Source organism: Vicia villosa, linkage group LG5 (genome assembly GCF_029867415.1).
Source record: "Vicia villosa cultivar HV-30 ecotype Madison, WI linkage group LG5, Vvil1.0, whole genome shotgun sequence".
Taxonomy (NCBI): domain Eukaryota; kingdom Viridiplantae; phylum Streptophyta; class Magnoliopsida; order Fabales; family Fabaceae; genus Vicia; species Vicia villosa.
The window spans coordinates 160,708,120-160,734,031 of record NC_081184.1 but is presented as its reverse complement, the minus strand read 5'-3'; the positions used below and the strand labels follow the sequence as shown (position 1 = coordinate 160,734,031).

The 25,912-nt window shown below is 33.2% G+C and overlaps 1 protein-coding gene across 1 annotated transcript; it reads right to left on the bottom strand.

Moving 5' to 3' along the window:
- Window positions 1-8,361: 8,361 nt before the first annotated feature.
- LOC131607996 (CRAL-TRIO domain-containing protein YKL091C-like) lies at window positions 8,362-12,707 on the bottom strand. The gene is made up of 6 exons (XM_058879943.1): window positions 12,450-12,707; window positions 9,528-9,786; window positions 9,324-9,360; window positions 9,134-9,239; window positions 8,857-8,967; window positions 8,362-8,778 (listed from the first exon to the last, which is right to left on the bottom strand). Exons 1-6 carry the CDS (start codon window positions 12,630-12,632, stop codon window positions 8,662-8,664), a joined length of 813 nt encoding a protein of 270 aa, XP_058735926.1. The 5' UTR covers window positions 12,633-12,707; the 3' UTR covers window positions 8,362-8,661.
- Window positions 12,708-25,912: the final 13,205 nt, after the last annotated feature.

The window sequence follows — 25,912 nt, the reverse complement described above, 5'->3', positions numbered from 1 at the left end:
TGTCGCATGTCTTTAATTGATTATTTATTTAAATTATTTGCCTTTATTTTAATGTATTTAAATTCTGCCATTTAAATTCTAGAAAATGTGTATAGGCTTGCAAGGTTTTTTTGTAATAGCTTAAGGGCTTTTAATTTTCCGCCTTTATTTTTCTGTCTTTACTTTCCGCACCTTATAACTATAACTGTTGTTTATATTTTCTGCTGATATTTTAACTGCGTGGTTAGTAACAATAGGGAGTGACAACAATTTAATGAATTTAGTTTGCCTAATACAAGATAAAAATATCCGAACTAATCACGTGATTGTTGCACACACTCACCTTTAATGATAACCTTCCTCTTATGCTGTCTTTTCGATTAAATAGTCAAGTCCCTCGAATACGAGGATACCTTAGCCTGCTGCCTACAAATAAAATCATCATATGAGATCTAGTCCCTCTATGTTGCCTCGGTAAAATGATGACCGTCCCTTTGAATGCTAAGGTGTCCTTATTGTTGCCTTAAAATGACTATTATATCCTTCCCCAAAGACTATCGGCCCTCTTTATGGTAGGGACAGTCTCATGGCGAACGATAATCCTCGATGACCCTTTTCAAATCCAATGAAAGGACTATCTGCCCTCTTTATGGTATGGATAGCCCTTTTCAACTAAAGTCTTAAAGAACAGAAAATTTAAACTTAGGATAATTGCTCTTAAATGCTTGCTCTATTCAAATTCAAATAAAAAATATTTTTCCCACTCTTTTTCAAATCAATTCAAAAAGGCTACGCTTATTTTACAAGCTAAAGTCCTTATTCAAATTTCTTACTATACACACACTACACTCTTCAAACAAACAAACAAAAAGTGAGCTAAGCAATTAAGAGCTCATGGATAACCATGGATACAAAGGGTGCTTACACCTTCCCTTTGTATAACTTACCCCCGAACTCAAGTCTTTTAAAAAGGTCTTTCTTGTTCTTTTTGCCTTTCCAATTGGATAAAATAAAAGTCGGTGCCGACTCTTACTATCCGCAATATTTTTAAAAGTCAGTTCTCCCACCATATTACACATATCTCATTTAAAAAAGATTTTATACTACCGCAAGTTTGGAGCTAAATTTAAAATAAATATAAATAATATCTATTATTCTTTGGTAGAAAATTATATTTATTATTTTATCAGTTTTCACTCCAACAGAATAAGAAAAAGAAATTTGTTACACTCTTCTAAGTGAGAAGAGTGTGACATTCATGTTCCATGAGTAAAAAAACAAATTTTAAAATTAAAATATAATTATAATATTGATGATTATATTTATGATAAATAAATAAATATTTGTAATGAAACAAAATATTTTTCAAAGTTTTATTGTTATAATATTTTTTATGGGGCAGATTAAAAAATTATATTATTCAAAGAATATTAGTGCGATATAATTGACACAAAAACGTTGAAATAGATTTCTGATACAATATATTTTTCACTAAAACTATGATTTTAATTAGAAAAATGATTAATTTATAAATGGTAAAACTTTTTACCTTAATGCATAAATATATTAATGTATAAATTAAAAATATATTAAAATAAAGAAAATAAAAGTCTCCCAAAGGACTAAGAAATTAATACAAGATTCATTATTCAAAAACTTACTTGGAGTATTTAAGTTTCTGTTTTCTTTTCTTTTTTTCTTTCAAAAAAATACCATCATCACATATATATTGATTATTAGTAAACTATCAAGAGGTTGAATTCCACATTCCACCACTTAATATTCATCTTATGAAATTTGAGTATTAATAATATATATTAAAACACAAATCATGCAAATAATCATTCAAATAACTTCTTTATAGGTATGAAATATGAAACATGTGATAAGATTAGGTTAGTTAGTACCTTAGAAGATGGATCATGTGTTCCACCAAAGGCTCCCACGCACAAGAAGAATTTTGTTGAGTTTAGTTTCTGTGATAACATCATTTGCAACCACTCTTGTATGTGCTAAATCTTTGTTACAATCTTCTAATCCTAAGAAGTTTCCTTTTTTTGTTCTTATAGGTATTCTAGCTGAATTGCGTGTGTGTATATAAACAAAGAAATTTAATGCTTCTGCCAGTGAAGTGAAGCCCCCAAATATATAGCTGTCAGTGGGCTAAAAAAATAAAAAATTTACTTTGCATCCCTACAACTTTATACACATACTTACACAGAAAAAAATTGGACTGAAATACCTATAAATATTTCATATTTTAAAAAATTTCACTTTTTCAAATATTTGAGAAAAGTTTTCGAAACACCAAAAATTTATATACTGGAATACTTTTTCAAATTAATCCAATAAAATTTTTTAACTTTTAATATATCTGAACACTTGAAAAAAAGAGTTTTGTTAGTCAAAATTTTCAAGTTGCATACCAGAACACTTAATTAAAGTGTTCGGGTAGTTTTAAAGTTGATTAAAGTGTTTCGGTCAAAATTTTCAAGTTGCATACTAGAACACATAGTTAAAGTTTTTTGGAGATTTAATTTTTAAAATAAATTCTAGACTTTAGACAACGGTTATAAGTCGTTGCTTAAAATTATTGGCCAAAGAGGAACCATTGCCTAAAGTGAATGCTTAATTATTCTACACACTTTCGTAGGCTTTTTGAAAAATACATTTTTGACTTAATATTATTTGTTGCCATTCACTTTAGGCAACGGTTTTAAACCGTTGTTTAAAGTCTAGAATTGAAGATCGGAATTATATTGGAGTCACATTTCGTGATTTTGAGGGATTGGAAAACACGAGTGATTGGTGAGACCTGGATGACTTGTTGCACAATATCGAAGATGAAAGGTAGAAACAGTAGTTTGAATACGAAACTTCTGGTGTTTGATGGAAAGAATTGGAATTGGTGGATGATTCATATGTGTGTCTTGTTTGGTTCTCTAGATGTGCTTGATCTCGTCAACGATAATTACACGCCGGTTGATGCGGATGCAACGCAAGCGCAAAGAAACGTGCAACGAGAAACGAGGAAGAAAGATCAGAAAGCGTTGTTCTACATCCACCAGTGTGTGGATGTGAATGTATTTGAGAAGATCACAGATTTGACGATGGTGAAGGTTACACGTGGGATACACTAGTAAGGTGCTATGGCGGTGACACATCAGTGAAGAATGTGAAGCCTCAGTCTCTACATAAGAAATATGAGAATCTCAACATGAAGAACAATGAGAAGGTACCTGAGTACATATTTAGAGTGATTTTGATCACTAATGAGATGAAAGCTTGTGGAGAAAATCTCTCAAAACAAGTGATTATTGAAAAGGTACTGAGATCACTCACTCTTTAGATTGATTACATTGTTGTAGCTATTAAACATTATAATGATTTGAGTACCATGAGAATTGAAGAGCTACAAAGAAGCCTAGAAGCACAAGAGTTGTGTATGACTGAGAGAACCTCTGAAAGAGAGGTAGAGGAGGATCTGAAAGCTTCTTTTGTCAAGAAGGACTAGAAACATTCTTGGTCAGAAGCCAAGAAAAAACATGGTGGTTCTTAGAATTCAGAAGCCTCTAACTCTGGTGAGAAGAAACATCAAAAGGAAAAGGACAAGCTTGACAAGAGAATGGTTCAGTGTTACAATTATAATAGGTTTGACCATTTTCCTAAAGACTATAGACAAACAAGGAAAGGAAGTTAGAAGAAACAAACATAGCCAGAGGAGATTCTAAGGATGAACCTGTGCTATTGATGGCTTATGAATATGATGATGAACTTGTGCAATTGATGGTTGCTGAATTTGAAGGGGATTCTAAATATAAGTCAGAGTAAGAAGATTATTAAGAATCTGAAGGTAATTCTGAAGATGAGTCAGAAGCTGGAAGTGATTATAAACATGAGTCAGAATCTGAAGGTGATTCTGAAGATGAGTTAGAATCTGAAGTTAATTTTGAATATGAGTCAGAATCTGAAGATGAGTCAGAATTTGAAGATGATTCTGAAGAAAAGTCAAAAGCTCAAAGTGACTCTGACGGAGACTCTGGAAGTGATCCATAATCTGAAGGTGATCTAGACTCTGATGGTCAAGACTTTAGGGGTCAAACTTTTGGAGGTGATCTTGTTTCTGAAGGTAATGTTTTTGGAGGAGGTCTAGAAGCTAACATTGTTCTAGGTTCTATAAAAGATTCAGAACAAGAGACCACAAAGAATGAGACAAGTACCCATAAGGTTTGCAGAGTTTGACATTTTATGCGATATTAAAATAGACTCTGAAGGCGAGGTCATTCAATGTGACATGTTAGTAGACTCTAAACTAGTGAATACAAAAGAGACACTCAAGAAGAAATCTGGGCTGAAGGCCATGAAAGAAGAACTTTAGGCTATAGAAAGAAACAAGACTTAGGAGTTGAATGAGATTCTAAAGGAGAAGAAATTCATCAGCGTCAGATGGGTTTTAAAGTTGAAGTTGAAGCCAGATGGATCAATTAGTAAACACAAAGACATGTTAGTATCTAGAGGGTTTCTTCATAAACACATGCTAGATTACTTAGAGGTGTTTGCACCTGTAGTTAGACATGAAATAATCAGGTTGGTGATTGCTATAACTGCTAATAGGAATTGGCCTATGATACATATGGATGTTAAATGTGTATTTCTAAAGGGTCCTTTACAAGAAACATCCCAGAACTTAGAATTTGAAGATTGATTTGTTTTTCAAAAAGAAGGGGTTTCATAAATGTAATATGGAATATAGTCTTTATGTTTACCATACTTCTGATGGCAATATGATTCTGGTATGTCTCTATGTTGATGAAATATTGCTGACTGGAAGTTGTTCTTATGAGATAGTCAAGTTCAAAAAGATGTTGATGAATGAGTTTGAGATGACTGATTTGGGAAATATGGTATATTTTCTAAGGATGGAGATTTTGTACATCTGAGAAGGGTATCATTTTGCATCAGCTGAAGTATGGACTTGAACTTCTGAAGAGATTTAAGTTAACAAATTGCAAGTCTCCAATCACACATACTGAGATGGATCACAAGCTGAGTTCTGATGCTAAGGGTGATGATGTAGATGCTACAACTTTTAAACACTTGGTTGACCACTACAAAAAATAAGCTAATTAGTCACGTGATTTTCATGTCACAACATGGAAAATCACGTCACAACTTATTTTTTGCGACGTGACTGTTTACGCCGCAGGGGAGCGTGTGGCAACTCATTAGTGACATGATTTTCACGTCACTAATTTGTGAAATGAAAATCACGTCGCAACATTCTGCACATATATCAACTACTTTACAGTTGTAGCAGGCATGTCAGAGTGGGATCAGAAAACGCAGGAAATTAGTGACGTGAAAATCATGTCACTAAACAACTGATTTTTCTCTAAATTTTATTTTTGAAATCAGCATGTTGCGACGTGATATTCATGTCACAAACTTGTGACATGAAAATCACGTCACTAAAAAATATATTTTAAAAAAAAAATTAAATTTCAATTTAATGAATACTAATAAAAGGTTTATTATTAATTATGATTCAAAAACATTAATTTTGATTCAAAATTAATAAATATTAATAAAAAATATTTATTTATATTAAAATAAAATATTATAATAATTTGAAAAAAAAATTAAGAGTCATGCAATAAAAAAGGTTTATATACATGCAAAAAATATGAAAAAAAAAACTAACAACACACTCTTTAACTCATATTTTCCAACATATTTTTTTTATTGGTTAAAATTTATGAGTCATGTAAGACTTAAATGAAACATATATATGATTTGGTAGAGTTTTGAAAATCAAAGAGATCATATTAAAAGATGAGCGTTAAAAAACATGTTCTAATTTTTCTCATATTATCTTATATATATATATATATATATATATATATATATATATATATATATATATATATATATATATATATATATATATATATATATATATATATATATATATATATATAAATAAAAAAAATTGTTTTTGTTTTAACTAAATATTTAATGAACATATATAATAATTAATGTTTTTTCTAAATAACTATTGTACTATAATTTTTTCAAATAAGATATAATAAACGTATTCATAACATATAATAACCATATATTTTAATTTTATTTTAAAATGTTATGTTTTATATATATATATATATATATATATATATATATATATATTTCTATTTAAAAAACAAAAAAAGAAAAGTTTATAATATTTTATACATATAATATTCTGTTTAATCTATATCTAAAAAAACAACAAACAACCCAAATATTAGAATAAAATACATAATACAATATAAAATAAATAAACAACTAAAATGCCTCTTTCTTCACTATCTTTTCAATCTTCTTGCAATATCTTGAAAAAAAAAAGAAATGAAATCAGAAATTATAATAAAACTTAAACAAAATATTTGGACGAAATTGAATATAATTTTTACTACAAAAAGTTACCTGATAAATTATAATGAAGATTGATTTTGAAATGGAAGGGAGGAATCTCTTCAATATCTTGCAAAAAAAAATTAAAAAGGTACTGAAATAAGAAATTATATTAAAAGTTAAACAAAATATTTTAAAGAAATTGAATATAATTTATAGGACAAGAAGTTACCTGAGAAATTATATTGGAGATTGATTTTGAAATGGAAGAGAGGAAGATGGAGGAGAGTGGGAGAAAGTTGGAAGAAGAAGGAAGAATGAAGAAGTGTTTTGGATTTTCACGTGAAAGGTAAGGTTCTGGGAAGAGAAAAATTGTATTTATGTAGGCCAATCAGTGACGTGAATATCACGTCGCAACCTTGCCACATGATATTCACGTCGCAACCCCCAACGTAATAAATTGCAGAAATTATTTATTGATAATAAATTGGAGATATTATTTATACACGGATATTATTTATTGGTAATTAATTGCAGACCAATCAGCGACGTGAATATCACGTCGCAACCCAAACGCTCAAAAAGGTTTGTCAATCAACCTGTACCATCAGTTCAAAGTCAGAACATTTTCCCTCTAAAACCGTTGCGACGTGATTTACACGTCACAATATAACTTTTGAAAATTTCAAATTTCCCCCTCAGAAAAGCCTGACCATTTTAATTTTTTTTATTTTAATTTAAATGTTGCGACCTGATAAACATGTCACAACTTTTTTTTTAGAAAAAATATCTGATTTCCCATGTGATAACGTTACATTTATTATTTTAATATTTAAAAAAATTAGTGACATGATAAACAGGCCGCAACATGCTTTTTTTTGCCACATTTTTATCACGTCACTAAAACATGTCGCTGGGAACCATTTTTCTTGTAGTGGACTCGCTAAGATATATCTGTAATACCAGACCTGGAATTTTCTCGGAAGTTGAAATGGTGACTGGGTTTATGAACAACCCGAAGTGGTCACATTATCAAGCTGCAGTTAGGATTCTGAGAAAGTCTCATTTCTTGGTGCTCCAAGAAGTAACTTGTGGTTGCCTTGTCAACATGTGAAGTTGAATAAACTGTGGGTGCCTTGATTGCTTCTCAATCTGTTTGGCTAATGAATTTATTGTAGGATTTGAAGATAAAGGTGAGTGAGCCTGTGAGGTTGATGATTGAAAACAAATCAACTATAAGCCTTGCAGAATCCAATGTTTCATCGGAGAAGCAAGCACATTGACACGAAGTTTCACTATTTGAGGAATCAAGTTCAGGATGGAGCGCTAGAAGTTATGTACTGTAGAACCCAGAGGGAACTTATAGATGTGCTGACTAAATTCATCAAAACTGAACATTTATCAATTTGAGGAATGAAATTGGTGTTGTTGATTTTAGATCTGAATTTGAATTAAGGGATGGTGTTGAAGTGTAATTGCACATTCAGTGTTTGTTGTTAGTTTGTTTTGGGTTGTGTGCTAGGCTTTATCTAGTTGGCTCAATATGAATTTAGTATATATTGCATTTTTACTTTCTAATGATAGAGTATAATCATTAAGTGTAACTACTTTTCAATCGAGTAAAAGTTAATTACAGTTTCTCCTTTTTATCTCTCCTCCATAATCATCTTCTTCATCTTCAACTTTGTGCTCCAAGAATTGGTATCAGAGCTCCGGTTCAAATCCACAAAAATAAAAACATGAGTGTACGTGAAGTGTATGATTGTTTTGATTTCGAATTCATTCATTTCACAGTAAATTGAAGATCATGGATATGACTTTGTTAAGTCGTGTTCGAGTATCATAATGCTTATATTCTCATATTATTGGATTTGTGTATAAATATGTTTGGAAAACTATTTGAGTTAGTTTTTAGAATCAAATCCAGTCATATTTAAAAAGAAATTAGAAAGCAAGTAAAAATTACAAACACCAAATCAAGAGAAGAAATAGTAATGAACTTTTGACTATTTTATTATCATCTTAAATAATAATATAAGATATGCATATTAACTTATATTACAAAGAAGAATTCCATGACTGATTGATTACACGTCAATTATCGCAATTCATGAAATACCACTGAATGATCAGTCTAGTAGAACTCTAATACAACGTATTTTATTTAAACCATATTCCGCCCAATAAATTACACGAGTAAAGGGAAATAGTCAAAGAAACACACAATTAAAATATTGAATTATTTATTGGTATAGTCTCTCCTTAACTAGTCAAAGCTGCTTAGCTTAATTAGCTATCTTGAATAGCAATTAATTGTAGTTTTCCACCATAGATCTGAGGGAGTTGATTTTCGTCTATTTCTTCTATAAGTGTTGATTTCACCTTTTTGTTTTCCACAAATACTATCTGCAAAGAGATCCAATTCAGCTCTATAAATATTTTATAATATATGCGTTAAGATATAGTTTAAATTTAAAACATCACCTTGTTTCTGGTTTTGTTGTCAATGAATGGATAAACCATTTTCCACACTTTCATAAAAATGTATGGTGCATGGAGAATAAACAACTTCCCCAATCTTTCAGGATAGTAATCCTACAAGAAATAAAATTAACAATCATAATATATCAAACTTTCGAACTTTAGTTCACACACATACAAATATATACTAAAGAATATTATACAGAAATAGAAGATAAACGGACAGTAAACTGCACCGCTATTTTTTTAAGATCATAAAACCAATCCTCTTATATATTACCTGTAAAATAGAGAGCGCAGAAATGTATCCACGAACATCACTATTTGTGTAACCCCATCCCTTAAGTTCTGCTATACCAACAAATTTTTCTTGCCCGTGAGCCATACTGATACATCAAAAAATGACACACGTTACTAACTGGACTCACAGTTTTAAAAATTGTATCTTTAGTAATGGAATTAAGACTTACCTTGCACATAATTTATCAAGAATATAAACTACAAATCCTGCATCACAAAGAAAATTGTTTGTCATTGAGATATGTTCAATGTTAACAAGATTTAAGGATAAAAAATATCTTCAATGTTTATTTATGTAAGTACAAAATGTATAACAATGCTCTACACTCAAGCTTCTGAGTCTAATCACTAAACTACTTGATAAAAAAACATACGTTTGAATTCTTCTAGACCATCTTTCTTTTGAAAATGTTTTCCACCGAACACAACAAATATAGGTCGACCAATCTTGTCATGTCCTTGGATAAAAACCTTGTCATCTGCAATTTCATTAGGAACCTGTGATAGAGATATGGAACCATTTGGAACAAATGAATGTCTCCATTTTGAGTATTTGAGGAACATTGCTGAAGCCTTTTCCACGTCTAAATCACGAGCACGTAGAAACCTTCTGATTATTAAATCATCTTTTTCCTGCAAACACCATTAAAATTTATCTTGCTATGAAATCATTATTGCTTATAATTCAAGACTTAATTTCACAAGTTAGCATTACCCATAATTAAATTGTAAAGAATTCCAAATAAAGAAATGTTTCTTAAATAAGTTCATTATTTCAACTTTTAATTCATTGAATATAAGTATTTCCAAACAAAAACATACAATTTATTCTTTAAAATAATCAATTATTTTAATTTTTAATACATATATCATAGATGTTATTTTAATTATTAATATAACATTACTTTTCTTTGCTATCTTTTCTTTTCAAATAAATAATGGCGGATATATTATTTGGAATTCATTGTATTATATAAATTATTATGATGAAAATTACAGAAAATTTATTATTTACAAAAAATAATTTAATCAATATTTTTTATTAAATTATTTATCATTTTTCTAATACATTAGAAAAAGTCTTATACAACCCTAAATATAAATAAACAGAAATAAAATTGTAATAATATAGCATGATAATATTATATATATAAAGAAAAAATGTTAAAACAAAATATTTTATTTTATTTTATCAATAAGAATACTTTTTATAAGGATCATTTTACAAAATTTGATATGTGGTTATGACAGCGGTATGTGTTTTACATTTAAATCGTGAAATTCTTGTATAGCAACTTAAAAAGCATATAACCGTTGGAGCGGCAGTAAGGGTAATTTGGAAGTGAAAAAATTCCATTAAAATTAATGATAAAAGTTTTTGGTTGAAAAATTTCCTTTTACATCCGAAAGAGTAAGACCAACTTGGATAAGCTTAAGGTCATCAACATTTGCTTTCAAATAAGGGTAGTGAACAATTCCTTTCAAGTAACGGTAGTGATTATAGGGTTGTATATTTAATATCAATTAAAATGAAATGATGATGATGATAGATAGCTTGACGGATAAGATTGAATTTATAGTCTAGATTGTATGCCCTCACTTCATGGATAATGAGATGGTATGTGGTTTTTCTTCAACCAGGAGGAAGATTTAGATCATATACTTCTGTTAGAGTATGAAAAAAAATCCAATCTCGACTAAACTTAGAGTTTATGCAAGGTATTGACTTTTGCAACAATTTTATAAAGGGACAACTTTTCTACCCATCACAAAGTTGGATAATGTACCTCCAACCAACCCGATGATACCATCGAATTTTAACACATTTATTTATTTATTAAATATTACAATTGTTTGTTGTTTTCAAAGCATTTTATAAAGAGGTAACTTTACCCAACTTTTTGAGTTGGGTAGATAAGAATTCACCTTTTATAAATTGCAAGATGGACTAAAGGGACAAAGAAAGAGTTAGTATAATTCATATGGTGGTTTTTTTGGTGTATTTGAAAAGCTAGAAATGATATAATGTTGGTAGTATTGGAGATATGAATGACATTGTATTCAAAATAATTTTTTTTTATGGTGAATTGGTTGTAAGTTTTATAGAATAAGTTATAATTTTTACGAACGTGTAAATGTATTTTTGACTTTCTTAAATAGGATTGAAGATTTAAGTCGATTTAACTTACCTATCACATATTCAAAAATAAATCTTTTAATAAAAAAATAAAATATATTATATGCTCTATTTTTTCTTTATAAATTAAATATTACCATTAGAAAAATTAATTTTTCAAAATAACTCAAAGACTAGAAAAGATAACATATTTCATTAAAAAAAATATATACTACCACAAGTTATATTCATTATCTTGTCGGTTTTTACTCCAACTTACTCAGAAAAAGAAATTTGTTATCTCTCTTAGTGTGCCATTCATATGTCCTATTGGATAAAAAAAACAATTTTAAAATTAAAATATGATTATAATATTGATAATTATATTTTTTATAAATAAATACTTGGAGTGAAACAAAATGAAATAAAATATTTTTCAAAGTTTTATTGTTATACTTTTTATAAAAATATTATATTATTCAAAGAATATCATATTGGCACAAAAACTTTGAAATAGATTCCTGATACAATATATTTTTCCCTAAAACTATAATTTTAATTAAAAAAATTATTAATTTATAAATAGTAAAACTTTATACATTAATGCATAAAAAAATTAATGTATAATTTAAAAATATATTAAAATAAAGAAAATAAAAGTCTCACAATGGACTAAGAAATTAATACAGCATTCATTATTGAAAAAATTGAGTATTATATATACATTCATATTTTATGTTTTTTTTTTTTTTTTTTTGGGTATGCAGACAAACACTACTAAGAGGTTTTTGTTTGAATTAGTAAAACATGAAGATTCACTATAGACTATTCAACAAAAACTACCTCCATCACGGATTGACTATTATTTGTAAACTATCAAGAGGTTGAATTCCACATTCCACCACTTAATATTCAACTAATGAAATTTGAGTATTAATAATATAGGTTAAAACACAAATCATGCAAATAATCATTCAAATAACTTCTTTATATGAAATATGAAATACTACCTCCGGTCCTATTTATAAGAGAAGATTATCTTTTTAGATACATTGAATAAATAATGTATCTGGACAATATGTTGTTTAGATACATTATTTATTCAATGTATCTAAAAAGAGAATCTTCTCTTATAAATAGGACCAGAGGGAGTATGTGATAAGATTAGGTTAGTTAGTACCTTAGAAGATGGATCATGTGTTTCAACAAAGTCCCTCACGAGGCGAATTTTGTTGAGTTCAGTTTCAGTGACAACATCATGTGCAACAACTCTTGTATGTGCTTCTAATTCCTTATTAGCATGTTCTAAATCTTTGTTACAATCTTCTAATCCTGGTCCCTTCACGTTCAGTACTGTTTCCATTCTCAATCGCAGTGAATTACTAAGTACCGAAAAACTTTTATTATTGAGAAGTTTCCTTTTTTGTTCTGTATTCTAGCTGAATTGTGTATATATATAAGCAAAGAAATTAAATGCTTCTACCAGTACTATGACAATGAAGACCTCGAATGTAATTACGTTTGAACTACTTGATTTGATATAAGTGTCTGTCATAAGCCAACTCTAGAATTACGACAAAGTAGGAAATTGGCTTTTTTGTTTTTATTCTAGTATGAATATTCAACAAGGACTTTTCGGTCATTATTGTTGAATTATGTACATATATAGTCGTGTAAACCAGTGGCAGTGTTAGAACATTTTTCTTGAGGCCGTAGCGTATATTTATGAATATAGTATAATGAATGTTTCATAAATACTTTTTTCTTATTGCTATGCCTATGGTGTAATGGAAATTTTTAACCGTGATATTTTGCTATTTGGTTCGGTAACAGTGTTTTAAAATTTGGATTTATCAGTTGATCGAATTGGTTAGACTGTGAATCAGCTGGTCGAACCGGTTAAACCGTGAATTAGGAGGTAGAACGGTCTAATAAAGTAATTGGATCATAATTGCAATTGACTCGCTAAAATCGATTAAACCCAACTGGCAACTAGTTGACCTGAAAATTTTACCCCATACCCCACACTTGTCCTTCTACCCATACATTGAATTCTTTTTTACCAAAGTATCCCATATAAAAAGTTTATTTCTTTTTTTTTTTTTTACTTTTTCATCATTTATGTTTTGAAATTTTGATATAAAAAAAAATTATACCCGAATACTTTTTAGTGTTCAAGTTGAATATCATTCGTATTTTAAAATTATTTAAAAAAAATTATCATATCGGAATACTTTTAAAAAGTCTTCCGGTTGGGTGTATTACTAAAATTACTAAAACACCAAATATCTTTAAAAACTCTGTTAAAATTTTTTTTAATAAGTTTTAGTAACAGTTTAAAATGGTGGTCTAAAGTAGTGGAACTATTTCGGTTGTTTGATATGATGTAATAGTTTTTTTTCGGGAACATTTGAAGTGATATTTCAACTTTGAGAAAAATATAATTTTGTTTTTAATGTTTAATGATTTTTTTGATATATATATATATATATATATATATATATATATATATATATATATATATATATATATATATATATATATATATTATCTCTAATGCAATTTTCTTTAAACTTATTTATTATTAATCCTACAACATAATAAATTTAAAAAGTTAGAAAATTAAGTATATACTATAAATTAATAAAAAATTTAGAAAAAATCATGTTACTAAAGGAAAATAAAATTATATTTTCGCATTATTAGAATTCATGTGGTTCGACCAAAGGCTCACTGGTCTGACCAGTAACCTAGTGAATCAATAGCTTGACTGAGTTGATGGCTTGTTCGAGTTTTAAAACATTGGTCGCGCCTTCAAATCCCAGCTCAAAATTTTTGAAATAAAAAGCACAAAAAATTGGTATCGATGAGAGTCAAATCCTCAACTTCAAAGTCCAAAAATTTTCCTTGCAACTACATTACTAGAATTTTTTTAAATAATGTGTTTTTTCAAAAATATTCCCTAAATAACCACACTTTCAAAAAAGTTGTCTATCTAACCACATTTCAAAAAAAATTGCCACACAGAGGAGGCGCCACTCTGTGTGGCGCATGCATTTAATTTATAGAGGAGGTGCCACACTTCCTGACGCATACTCCTCTATCATGCCATGCAGTGTGGCGCATGCACTTATGCTTTAAGTGCAGTAGTCGTTCAGTGCGTCTACTCAGTTGTTTAGGGTTTAGTCGTTCTGTGCCTCGCTAGTATCCAATATGAAATAGATTCAATAACGTCAAACCACAATTAGGAGTTTGTCGATCTATCTAAAGGATCAAGACTCACTGGATATAAGTGGATGTTTAGAAAGAAGTATCATAGTAATTTTGCATTAAACACCTGCGAGATATTGGATCAAACTCTAGTATGGTCGAAGGGTAGCTTCTTGGTTCGACAGGATTAAGCATGAAGTCGAAGGTTGTTCACATGCTTGTGTCGAAGATGCTAGGGTTGTTAGCATGTTAAATTAGGTTTAGTGTTTAAACCCTAATTTGTTAAGTTAACTTGTTTATTAAGTTGGCTTGTGTAATGGGCCTTGTGGAAAAAACCCATTAGTTAGTATGTTAGGTTTTATTATAAATAGCATACTAGTCTCTCATCATTGCTAAGTTGCAAATCCTAATTTAGGGTGAGAGAGGTTATTTGTTATTCTTGTAAACTTGTAATCTTGTTTTAAGAGAAAGTAAAAGAATAGCAGTTATAACCAATTCTTGTGTTCTTCTCCTTTCTTGTTCTTATCTTCCCTAATTCCCTATTATATTTTGTTCTTGACATCGTTTTTCACAACAACGCCTATAAGGCTAGATTAATAGAAAATGGATTTAGACAAAAGAAAGGTGTTGATTATTTCGACACATATGCACCGATAGCAAGGACGTTGGCAATTAAAGCATTGTTTACATTAGTTTATTTGCATGACCTTATAGTTCGTCAAATGGATGTCAAAACGATATTCCTAAATGGATATCTTGATGAGGAGATTTACATGGAGCAACCTAAAGGTAATGTGCTTCTTGGTAATAAATAAAAGGTGTGCAAGCTAGTCAAATCCTTGTATGAATTAAAAAAGGCACCGAAATAGTGTATCAAAAGTTGGACTATGTCATACTTTCAAATGGAGTTGTTCCTAATTCTTGTGACAAGTGTTGGTACACAAAGGTGCACGAGAACATTGTGATATTCCTTTGTATTTATGTTGATGACATGTTGATCATTAGAAACGAGATAAATGGAATTTTAGAAACAAAGAGGTTTCTAACTTCCACATTCAAGATGAAAGATCTTGGACTAGTTGTTTCTATTTTGGGGATCCAACTTAAGAGAAAAAATGGGAGTTGTGAACTTAATCAAACACACTATGTTAAGAAAGTGCTTGATCAGTTTAAACACTTATGTTTCAATAAAGTTAATACTCCATTTGATCTTAGTGTCAATCTTTAAAAGAATGATGGAAGAGTTGTAGCTCAATTAAAATATGCAAGTACAATTGGTTGGCTAATGTATTTGATGTAACGTACTAGAACGGGCATAGGATTTGCAGTTAGTAAAATGAGTAGATTTACTAGTAATCCAAATGGTGAGCATTGGAAGGCCATCACAAGGATTTTTGGTTATCTTTTGAAAACCAAAAATTTTGGCCTCCATCATGGTAGATTTTTTGTCATATTAGAAGGATATACTAATGTGAGTTGGATATCGAGTGTTGGAGATCAAAAATCTACAATTGAGTGGATATTTACACTAACTAGGGGGAAATTTCTTTGAATAGCAAGAAACAAATGTGTATCACTCTCTCAATTATGGAATCTGAGTTTATATCTCTTGTATTCCCTTGTCAAGAAGCTGAATGGTTGAGGAACCTTCTGTTCGAAATTCCATTGGCTAGAAACAATGCTTCAAAAGTGTTGATACATTGCGATAGTCAAGCCACTTTAGCTAGAGCATACAATGAAGTGTATTGTGGAAAGTCTAGACACATAGGTCTTAGACATTCATTTGTGAAAAAAATTAGGCTCAATACCTTTTTTCGTCCCTTATCTTATATTTGGGGTCCATTTTGGTCCCCTAACTTTAAAAATGACCATTTGAGTCCTTTAACTATACAAACAGAACCATGTTAGTCCTTTTCCATTCTGTTAGTCAAAATCAAATAATAAATCTATGTGGCACTGCCACGTGACTTAAACAAATTTAGCGACGAAAAAAATCGTCACTAAAAATGTTTCATGAATTTTAATTGTTTTCTTCATCTTCTTCCCCAAATTCATAAACCCGCAAATCTTGAAATTGAAATTTTTTTCTTCATCTTCTTTCTTGATGAAAAAACAACTAAATAATACCCTTCCCTGGGCCATAACCAAATTTAGCATAGCTCAAATCCTAAAGTATAACAATTTTCTAGATTCAACTTCCAAATTCTTAGACTTTTTTCTTTTTGAAAACAACCATGACAAAGTCATCAACAACGTAAAAATTTAAACTTTTTCTTAAAAATCTAACCTTTAAGTGATTTGGAATGAGATGTCAGGAGAAAAAAAACAAGATTTCTTATTGTCCGATGGAAGTGAAGTTGCTTTTCAAGAGGTTTAAGAATTGTTCTATTGCCGGTGATTATAGTTTCTGTTCTGGACCGGCCCAATCACCCAATTGGGTCAATCCAGCCTTCGGCCCAAGGCACCCTGGACGCGCACGCGACAACCTCCCCCGGTCTATTCCGGGAAAACACTAGACATAACCGAGCACGATGGAGCCTCGTGCTCGGTAGAAGTCAGCTCGTGCATCGTCTAGATTCGCGCCTTGCAAAGTGAAGCCTATTCCGCTTGGAACAACTCTATAAATAGCCCTCTGATCCCAAAGGGCAAGGTAATCTTTTTCTTACCCCCAAAACCTCTCATTTTGTTGTACCTTGTTGATCACATACTTACTTTGGCATCGGAGTGCCTTGCAGGTACAACCATTTTTCCCTCTCAACCGCTCCGGATTTCAAGCCTTCTTTATTGCTGGCCATCTGATCTGCTCGGTAAGATCAATTTCACTCACGAGGTTCAAGTTATTGCAAGTGTTAGGCATGTGAATCTTATTGCTTTGCGAGGTTATTGAGAAGACACATTTATAGGGTTATCAAAGGATTATTGTATGTGATTTGATGAGATGACATGTTTGGTTGGTTCGTCAAAAGATTGCTTTGTGAACATTTAGGGCATTAGCTTATTTGCATTATTGAGCTCAACCTGCTATCATCGTAGGGATATTAAAGCAAATAATATACTTTTGAATGATAATTTTGAAGCTAAGGTTGCTGATTTTGGACTTGTAAAATTTAACTCTGAAGATTAAAAAAAGCAAGATTTGCTTTACCTTTCAATTCTAGATATGTTCTTCGATATGGTTTAAGAACATGTACAATAAAAAAAAAATAGTTGAACAAACAAACTTATAACCAAGTAAATGATAGTTTGGTGTGAGATTTTATGTCATAGAAATCATCATTGGAAAAACATTGAGTGTCAGATCTGAGTTTTAATCAAGTATCAATGAAAAAATCATTTTTTAAAATGAATTTTATTGTATGATGATAGTTGAAACTCAAAATTTGGGTTTTGTTTTGATCAAGTATCAATGAAAAAAAAATCATTTTTAAAAATTTATGCTTTAGTTATGTATCCAGGAAATGAATTTTATTTTTGAAAAATTTTATGTTTTAGTTTTGTGTCCAGAAAATAAAGATGAAGGTGATATAACAAAAAATATGAAGATCATATCAAAATCTAGTTTTTTTTAATGTCTGACTTTTTCGTCGCTAAATGGTCACAAAAGTTTATTCTTACACGTCACTTGCCACGTGAGCAAAAATTGACGTCATTAGTGACATTTTGATATAAAGGACTAACGTGGTTCTGTTTGTATAATTGAAGGATTCAAATGGTATTTTTAAGTTAAGGACAAAATGGACTCTGAGTATAAGATAAGGAACGAAAAAAAGTATTTAGCCAAAAATTTAGTAAGGATGAAATCATTCCACTCACATATATACGTTTAACCTATAATTTAGTTGATCCATTTACTAAATCACTAGCCAAAGATTTAATAAGGACTACCTCGTAAGGTATAGGATTGAAACTCGTTGAGTAAGATTTCCAGCAACGATAGTAACTCAATCTAACGTTAAAAAAACTTTAAACTTAGATTTAGTGGGTAAAAACAATCTGTTAATTTTAATATTTGTACAACATTATATAATAATGTTTGACCATTATGAGAACAAACGGCCATTTTCTCAATCACAGTCGACCACCACTCTAGCTTTTGATGATCACCACTCCATTCGTCTTTAATCACCAATTTGACCTTTCTCGACTACCACTTTAACTACTATTACAATAACCATAAACTAAACCTCCACAGAAACTATTATCAATCATTACCTTGACAACCGTCTCCGAACAACTACCGGTTTCAAGCACTGTTATTATTTTTGGATAAATTCAGCCAACTATTATTCAAATTATTGTTAATAAGTATGTTATATATTTATAATATTTATTTTTATATTTTGAGTTAACTTTTGAAAATTACAAATTCAAAAATAAAAAGAAATTGATTTTAGAAAATGTTGAAAACTTAACACTTAAACTAAATGTGCAAAACCAGTTCATAAATGATTAATGTTAACTTAGTATCCAAGTTACTCAAAATAATCACAATTAGCAACGAGTCTTCATCGTGTTCGTTCCAGAAACCGAATACTATTAATTTTATTTGGCCATCCACCCACGTGTGTGTCTGTTCTCCTCAAGCACAGAAAACTAGTAGTGTTTTGGACGGAAACGGATCTATTTGCACCAAAACTTGAACATTCGATTTAATGCATTACAATTTGCATGGAACACTTCAACTCAACTCTTAACATAACCACTCTTTATTTATTTATTTATTTATTTTCAAATTGAAAGGTTTATAGTCAATGATGCAAGGCTATACCAAAAGAAGCAGTTGATTGATTATGACACATTTTTAGATAATATATTTCTAATTAATTTTTTTATAAATTAGATATTATGTGCACTCAATTTACAGACTATTAACTCGAGTTAAAAAAAACCACAAAACATTTTAAAAATTTTATTCAAAAAATGTAACATTACTACAATTGTTAAATTATAATTTCTTGAGTCAAAAAAATTTGATTTAATTTAAAAGTGTGGTAACAGTTTATTACACACATATTTGATTTGGATCTAAATTAGATCAATTTAATTTAGATCTAAAATAAATTTGATTTGATTTAGTTCAAAATAGATATTTTGGATTTTTATAGTTTTGGGCATTGGCTTAGAGAGCAAATTAACCTAAATATATAAATAGAGGAAGTAACCCTATTTTTGTAATGAAAACTTCTTTGCCAACCTCTCAACCTTCTAGTTAACCTCTGGTGAAAAACCCAAACTACCCCTGACTTCGGAAATAAACTTCCGAACTGCATGAAAAAGGTGTTTTCGGAAGTTCATCTCCGAAAGCGCCTTTTTTTTTTAAAAAAATTGTCTTATTCCGGAAGTTCATTTCCGAAAACAGCATTTCGGAAATGAACTTCCGAAACAATGCGCGTTCTGCAGATTAAGCAGAACACTCCCCCTCCCCCATTCATTTACCCTAATCCAACATCAAACAACACCAAAGGCGAAATTTTGTTAAAAGACTTTCAAGGCAACATCAAAGGCTCCAACAAGCTTCCTATACTACATTAAAAAGCACTCCAACCTCTTCAATCGGTAAGCATTATGAGTTTTAGATCTATGCTTAAAATTGATATGAGGGTGTTTACAAATAGGAAAATATGTATTAGGTTAGGTTGGTACTGGTATTTAGGATGTTTAGAATGTGTAGACATAGGTTTAAAGTTTGATTTTGGGGTCTGCCATTGTAGGTTGCAGAAAAGCTCTGCGCAGGGGTGTTTCGGAAGTTCATTTCCGAAAACACCTCCATCCCAGTTTCGGAAATAAACTTCCGAACTGTATCAGAAGTGCATTTTTTTTTTGTTTTTTCATTTGTCTCGCATATTAATCGATTTCGATTGTTTACAGGAACATGTCAGGCAACCAGCCAGCACGCATCAGACAGGGCAAGGAGTCCCAGACTGCGTCGGCTAGACGCGAGCGCGCGGCGGCGAAGCTGGCGTCGACACGCGGGCGGGGCCGGGGACGCCGTGTGCACGTTCCACAGGACTTGGTGGAGAGTTCATCTGCTTCAGGCTCTAGGAGTAGGCTGGCTCGGGTATCTTCTTCCCGCCAGCGAGAGGAGGAGGATGAGGATGAGGAGGAGGAGGAGGTCATACCGGATGTTGACCCTCCAGTCGGGGAGGAGGAGGAGCAGGAGGAGCAGGAGGTGGATAGCTATCCGGGAGGGCCTTTTGACACTTCCCTGCTGATTCACTACCAGGATCACGTCGCTCGGCGGATCTGGGAGGGAGAGGTATTTTTTTTAACTTAGCCGTTTATTTGTCACCATTTTTTATAATTTTACCGTTTATTTCTCGCTTATTTGTTTTTTTTTTGTAACAGGAGAGAGAGCCATTGAAAATGGTGAACCACTTCAGGAAGATTTTCGGTCTGTTTAAACCAGCAGCTCAGTGGTTTAACGACCATGTGCGAGGTTCAGGGCTTAGCGGGCTCTGCATGACCGGGTACACCACCATCAGCACCGGCATGCAGGGGGCATTTGTGGAGCGCTGGCACAAGGAGACGTCTTCTTTCCACTTGCCGGTGGGGGAGTTGACGATCACCTTGCATGACGTCCAGTGTCTTCTCCACCTGCCTATTAGGGGGGCGCTGTTGGACCACTCCAGGATCCAGAGGGTCGAGGCCATTGAGTGGATGATGCACTATTTGGGCCTGCCGCACGAGGTTGCTCACTTTGAGTGCGTCACGACTTGTGGGCCTCATGTCCGGTTCACTACACTGAGCATCTATTTTGAGTTCCACCTGGACGCGACGGCCGAGGCCGAGCAGGAGGATAACGGCCTATTCAGGGAGTACCACCGCGGCTGCGCTCTCCGGTGCTGGTACATGCATGTGGTAGGCGCTGCATGCTTTGTGGACAAGAGTGCCAGGTGCATCGACGTGGCCTACCTCCGCTATTTCATGGACCTGGATACCGTTCACCAGTGGAACTGGGGGTCAGCTACTCTGACATATCTCTACCAGAAGCTGAATGAGGCCTCCAACTGGAGGACGAGGCAGTTGGTCGGATCCTGCACACTGCTTACGGTACGTTTTATTTTAATACATTATCATATTTATTTATTTATATATGTTTCGTATTTAATTTTAATACATTATCTTGTTTCTGTTTCAGAGCTGGATCATCTCCTACTTCTCCCGCATCCACGGCTTTCACATCGATCCTGCTTACGTGGACGCCATGCCCAGGGCCGCCAGATACGCTCTCCAGAGGGGGAACGATGCGGTGGGACCATACCGTCTGTACTTGGACCGCACGATGCACGACGACGTCACCTGGAGGCCGTTCGTCGACTACGCTCAGATTGTCCCCTTTGACGGCATTGCTCTATATTCAGGCTGGTTGGCATGCGGGACCGGCATCATGGTTCGATATCTCCCTGAGCGGTGCATGCGTCAGTTCAGATTCGTGCAGCGGATACCCAGGTCACCCTTTGAGGCTGCTCCCGACACTGTGACCCGAGTGCAGCTCACTGCCATATGGGAGCATTGGGAGGATCATGTAGTACCGCTGGAGTACCGTCTCACTCGGGTCACCCAGGACTGGCACAGTGAGGAGGGATACGTCACATGGTTCTACCGGGTGTCACATCCTCTTCTGAGACCCGACATTCCCGGCGCTCCTAGGCCAGCACACGAGGAGATCCTAGAGAACCAGCAGGCCGAGGATGATCACGCCATTGATCTCATGCCGATCTGCCAGCGGATATCGATGCTTGGGCGGGACGCGTTGGGTCGAGGTATCGTGGAGCGGGGCGGTCCAGAGGCAGTCGCCGTGATGGAGATGATCGTCACTGATGCGGACCGTGCGGCGACATACAGGCGACAGAGGAGGTCTCAGGGGGAGAGGTTTAGGCACACCCAGTAGTGGTCGGGTTTATATATTTTTTGTTATCGGATTGTATCTTTAGCACACTATTTTTATTTTTTTCGGTTTGTATATATTATTTTCATCGGATTAGTATTTTTTTTTGTTTATTTATCATATTAGTATTTTCAGTTTATCTATTGCTTATTTTATTTGGCGTTTGCGTTTAATTAAAATGCGAGACTGTTATGAAAAACATAAAAAAAAACACAGTTTCTGCATAATTCGGAAGTTCATTTCCGAAGACACCCCCCATGAGGTGTTTTCGGAAGTTCATCTCCGAAGACACCCCCCATGGGGTGTTTTCGGAGATGCACTTCCGAATTAAGGAATTTTTTTAAAATAAAAAAGCGCTTCGGAAGTTCATTTCCGAAGCAGGGGTATTTTGGGATTTTCGCTGGGGGTGACCCCCATAGGGAGGTGGCCAAAGAAAAAACCTTTTGTAATCAATTCAATTAAGTTGTATTCACAGAATTTGCAGTTGTAAGTGAATAAGAAGTTTTCCACAGTTTGTGGGCCGGGAGAAACTCTACAGAAAATCATTCTCTTTCTTTCATATTTTTTTATTGTCATTATGTGGTAGAAACAATCTTGTTTATCAAGATTGATAGAAATTTATCATAGATATTGGTGGATTTCCAACATCTGATACCAAGAGCTCCGGTTGATCAGTTCAAGGGAAGAAGAAGAAAATCACGATGATGGTGAATTATGGAAATGGAAATTATCCAGCAAGTCTATCAATTCTGAAAGTAGATAACTATGAGAATTGGTGTAAACAGATGAAGGTCTTATTCAGGTGTCAAGGTCTTTGGGATCTTGTAACAGATGAAGTAGAGCCGCTTGGAGAAGACGCTTCAGAAAAAGAAAAGAACGAACACATAGAATCGGAGAAGAAGAGTTATAAAGCACTCTTCATAATTCATCAATGTCTGAGTCCAGACAACTTCGAAAAGGTTAGTGATTCCGAATCTGCAAAAGAAGCTTGGGAGATTCTTGAAAAGTCTTTTGGAGGCGCTGAGAAGGTGAAAGAGGTGAGGTTACAAACTCACAAAAGAACGTATAAATTGCTTTAGATGGAATATAACAAATTCATAACTGATTTCTTCACAAGGGTTACAAAACTAGTGAATCAACTCAAGATATGTGGAGAAGCGTTAACAACGAGAGTTGTTGCTTCGAAGATCTTGAGGTCTTTAGCCCCTAAGTTCGACCACGTGATAGTATCCATAGAAGAGTCGAAGGATTTGTCGAAGTTGACAAAAGAAGAGCTTCAAGAGATGCTTGAATCTCATGAACAATGAATGGCTGAAAGAGCTGCAGGCAAGTCGAAGAGTGATGTGGCTTTGCAAGCCAATCAACAAACAAAAGTAAAGGCAAAGGAAGTTAGAATTAAAATAAAGGTAGAGGTGACTGCAACAATTTGACTGGTCAAAGTCAACTAATAGGAAGCTGGTCAAATCAGAGAAAACCCTCATACCAAAATAACCAAAGAGGTGATGTTGCAGGTGGAGGAAGATGTACTGGTCGAAAGTCTAGCAAAAGTCACATTCAGTGTTTCAATTGTCAGAAGTATGGTCACTATTCTACAGTTTATCTAGAAAAACATAAGAATCAAGAAAGTGATGCAAAGTTTGCAAAAGAAGAAGAAAAAGAGATGTTACCGATGGTCACAACAAAAGATGGAGATAAATTTAAGGACCAATGGTACTTGGATTCAGGATGCTTATCACACATGTCTGGAAATAAAGATTGGTTTGTCAATATAAAGCCCTCAATGAAGAACATGGTGAAATTCACAAATGACAATACTTTATCAGTTGAAGGTATTAGAGACGTTCTAATTATGAGGAAAGACGGCAAGAGGTCAGTAATTTTCAATGTGTTGTACATACCAGGAATGAAGAGCAATTTGCTCACCATTGGGAAGTTGGTCAAAATGAACTACAAGGTATCAATCAAATACAAGATGATGAAAGTAGTCGATGTAAGTGGGAGGTTAATCTTGAAGGATCCTATGTCCCAGAATAAAACCTTCAAGATTGAACTGAATGTGATGGAGCACGAATGCCTTGCAACTGCAGCTAGCAAAGATGAATGGATATGGAAATATCGACTAGGCCATCTCAACTTCAATGACATCAAAGAGTTGAAAAGAAGAAATATGGTTTCAGGGTTACCAAAGACCGACATTCCAAGAGAAATGTGTGTAGGCGAAGCAACACAAGAACCGCTTTAGCAAGGATGCAGGAAGCAAGTCGAAGGAAATCCTTGAAGTCATATATTTTGATGTATGTGGTCCAATCCAGGTGGATTCGAATAGAGGTAACAAATGCTTTGTGAAATTCATAGATGATTTCACTCGAAAATTATGGACCTACCTGATCAAGAGGAAAAGCAAAGTGATCGAGGTATTTTCTAAGTTCAAATCTGTGGTCGAAAGCTCAAGGTTCTGAGGACTAAATGGTGGTGGAGAATATGTGTCGAAAGACTTCGACAGGTTATGTGAGAAAGAAGGAATTATGCATGAGGTGGTGCCACTAGAGATGTCAATGGGGCGGGGCGGGGGCGGGGGATACATTCCCATCACAATCCCCGCCCTCGAATTTATTCCCCATCCCCGCTTCGGGTCCCCGCTACGGGGGAATTTTATCCCCCGTCCCCGTCCCCGCGGATCCCCGCCGGTCCCCACGGATCCCCAAGGTTTATAAACATGATTTTTTAATTTTTATTTTAAACTAAATTAACAGTAAAAGCTTCAAAAACTAAACACAAGAAATTTAAAAATTATTTCTTTATGATAAATATATTGTTTTTACAATATTTAGTCCGTAATATTGAGTGTCATGACCACCAAAATTTCAAACTAAAAAAAATTGAAATAATCATTTAGATCTCACTCTTTTACTAGCAATACATATATATTTTAAATTTGTGTATAAAATTAATTATATGAAATGACAAATAAACTTCCATAATAATTTAAAATTATATATTAATTAAGGATATTATGCAATTTTAGGCGGGGCGGGGACTCCATGGGGCGGGGGATATTTACGCCACCCCCGTCCCCGAAGTGCCTTCGGGGAGACTTTGTTCCCCATCCCCGTCCCCGCAGGGGGAAATTTCCCCGTCTTTGGGGCCCCAAACGGGGAATCCCCATGGAGATCCCCGCTAACGGAGACAAGTTGACATCCCTAGGTGCCACCCTACACTCCATAACAGAATGGACCTCCAGAAAGGAAAAATCAAACCATCGTGAATATGGTGAGAAGTATGTTGAAATACAAACATTTACTTAAAAAGTTTTGGGGTGAAGCTGTGTCGACTACATTATATATATTAAACAAATGTCCGTCTAAGAAGCTGGAAGGAATTACGCCAGAAGAATGTTGGTTTGGTGTGAAGCCTAGCTTTAGTCATCTAAAGGTATTTGGATCTATAGCGCATAGACATGTGCCAGATCAGTTGAGAAGAAAACTTGATGACTAGTCGATTCAGATGATCCTAATAGGATATCATTCATTTGGAGGTTACAAGTT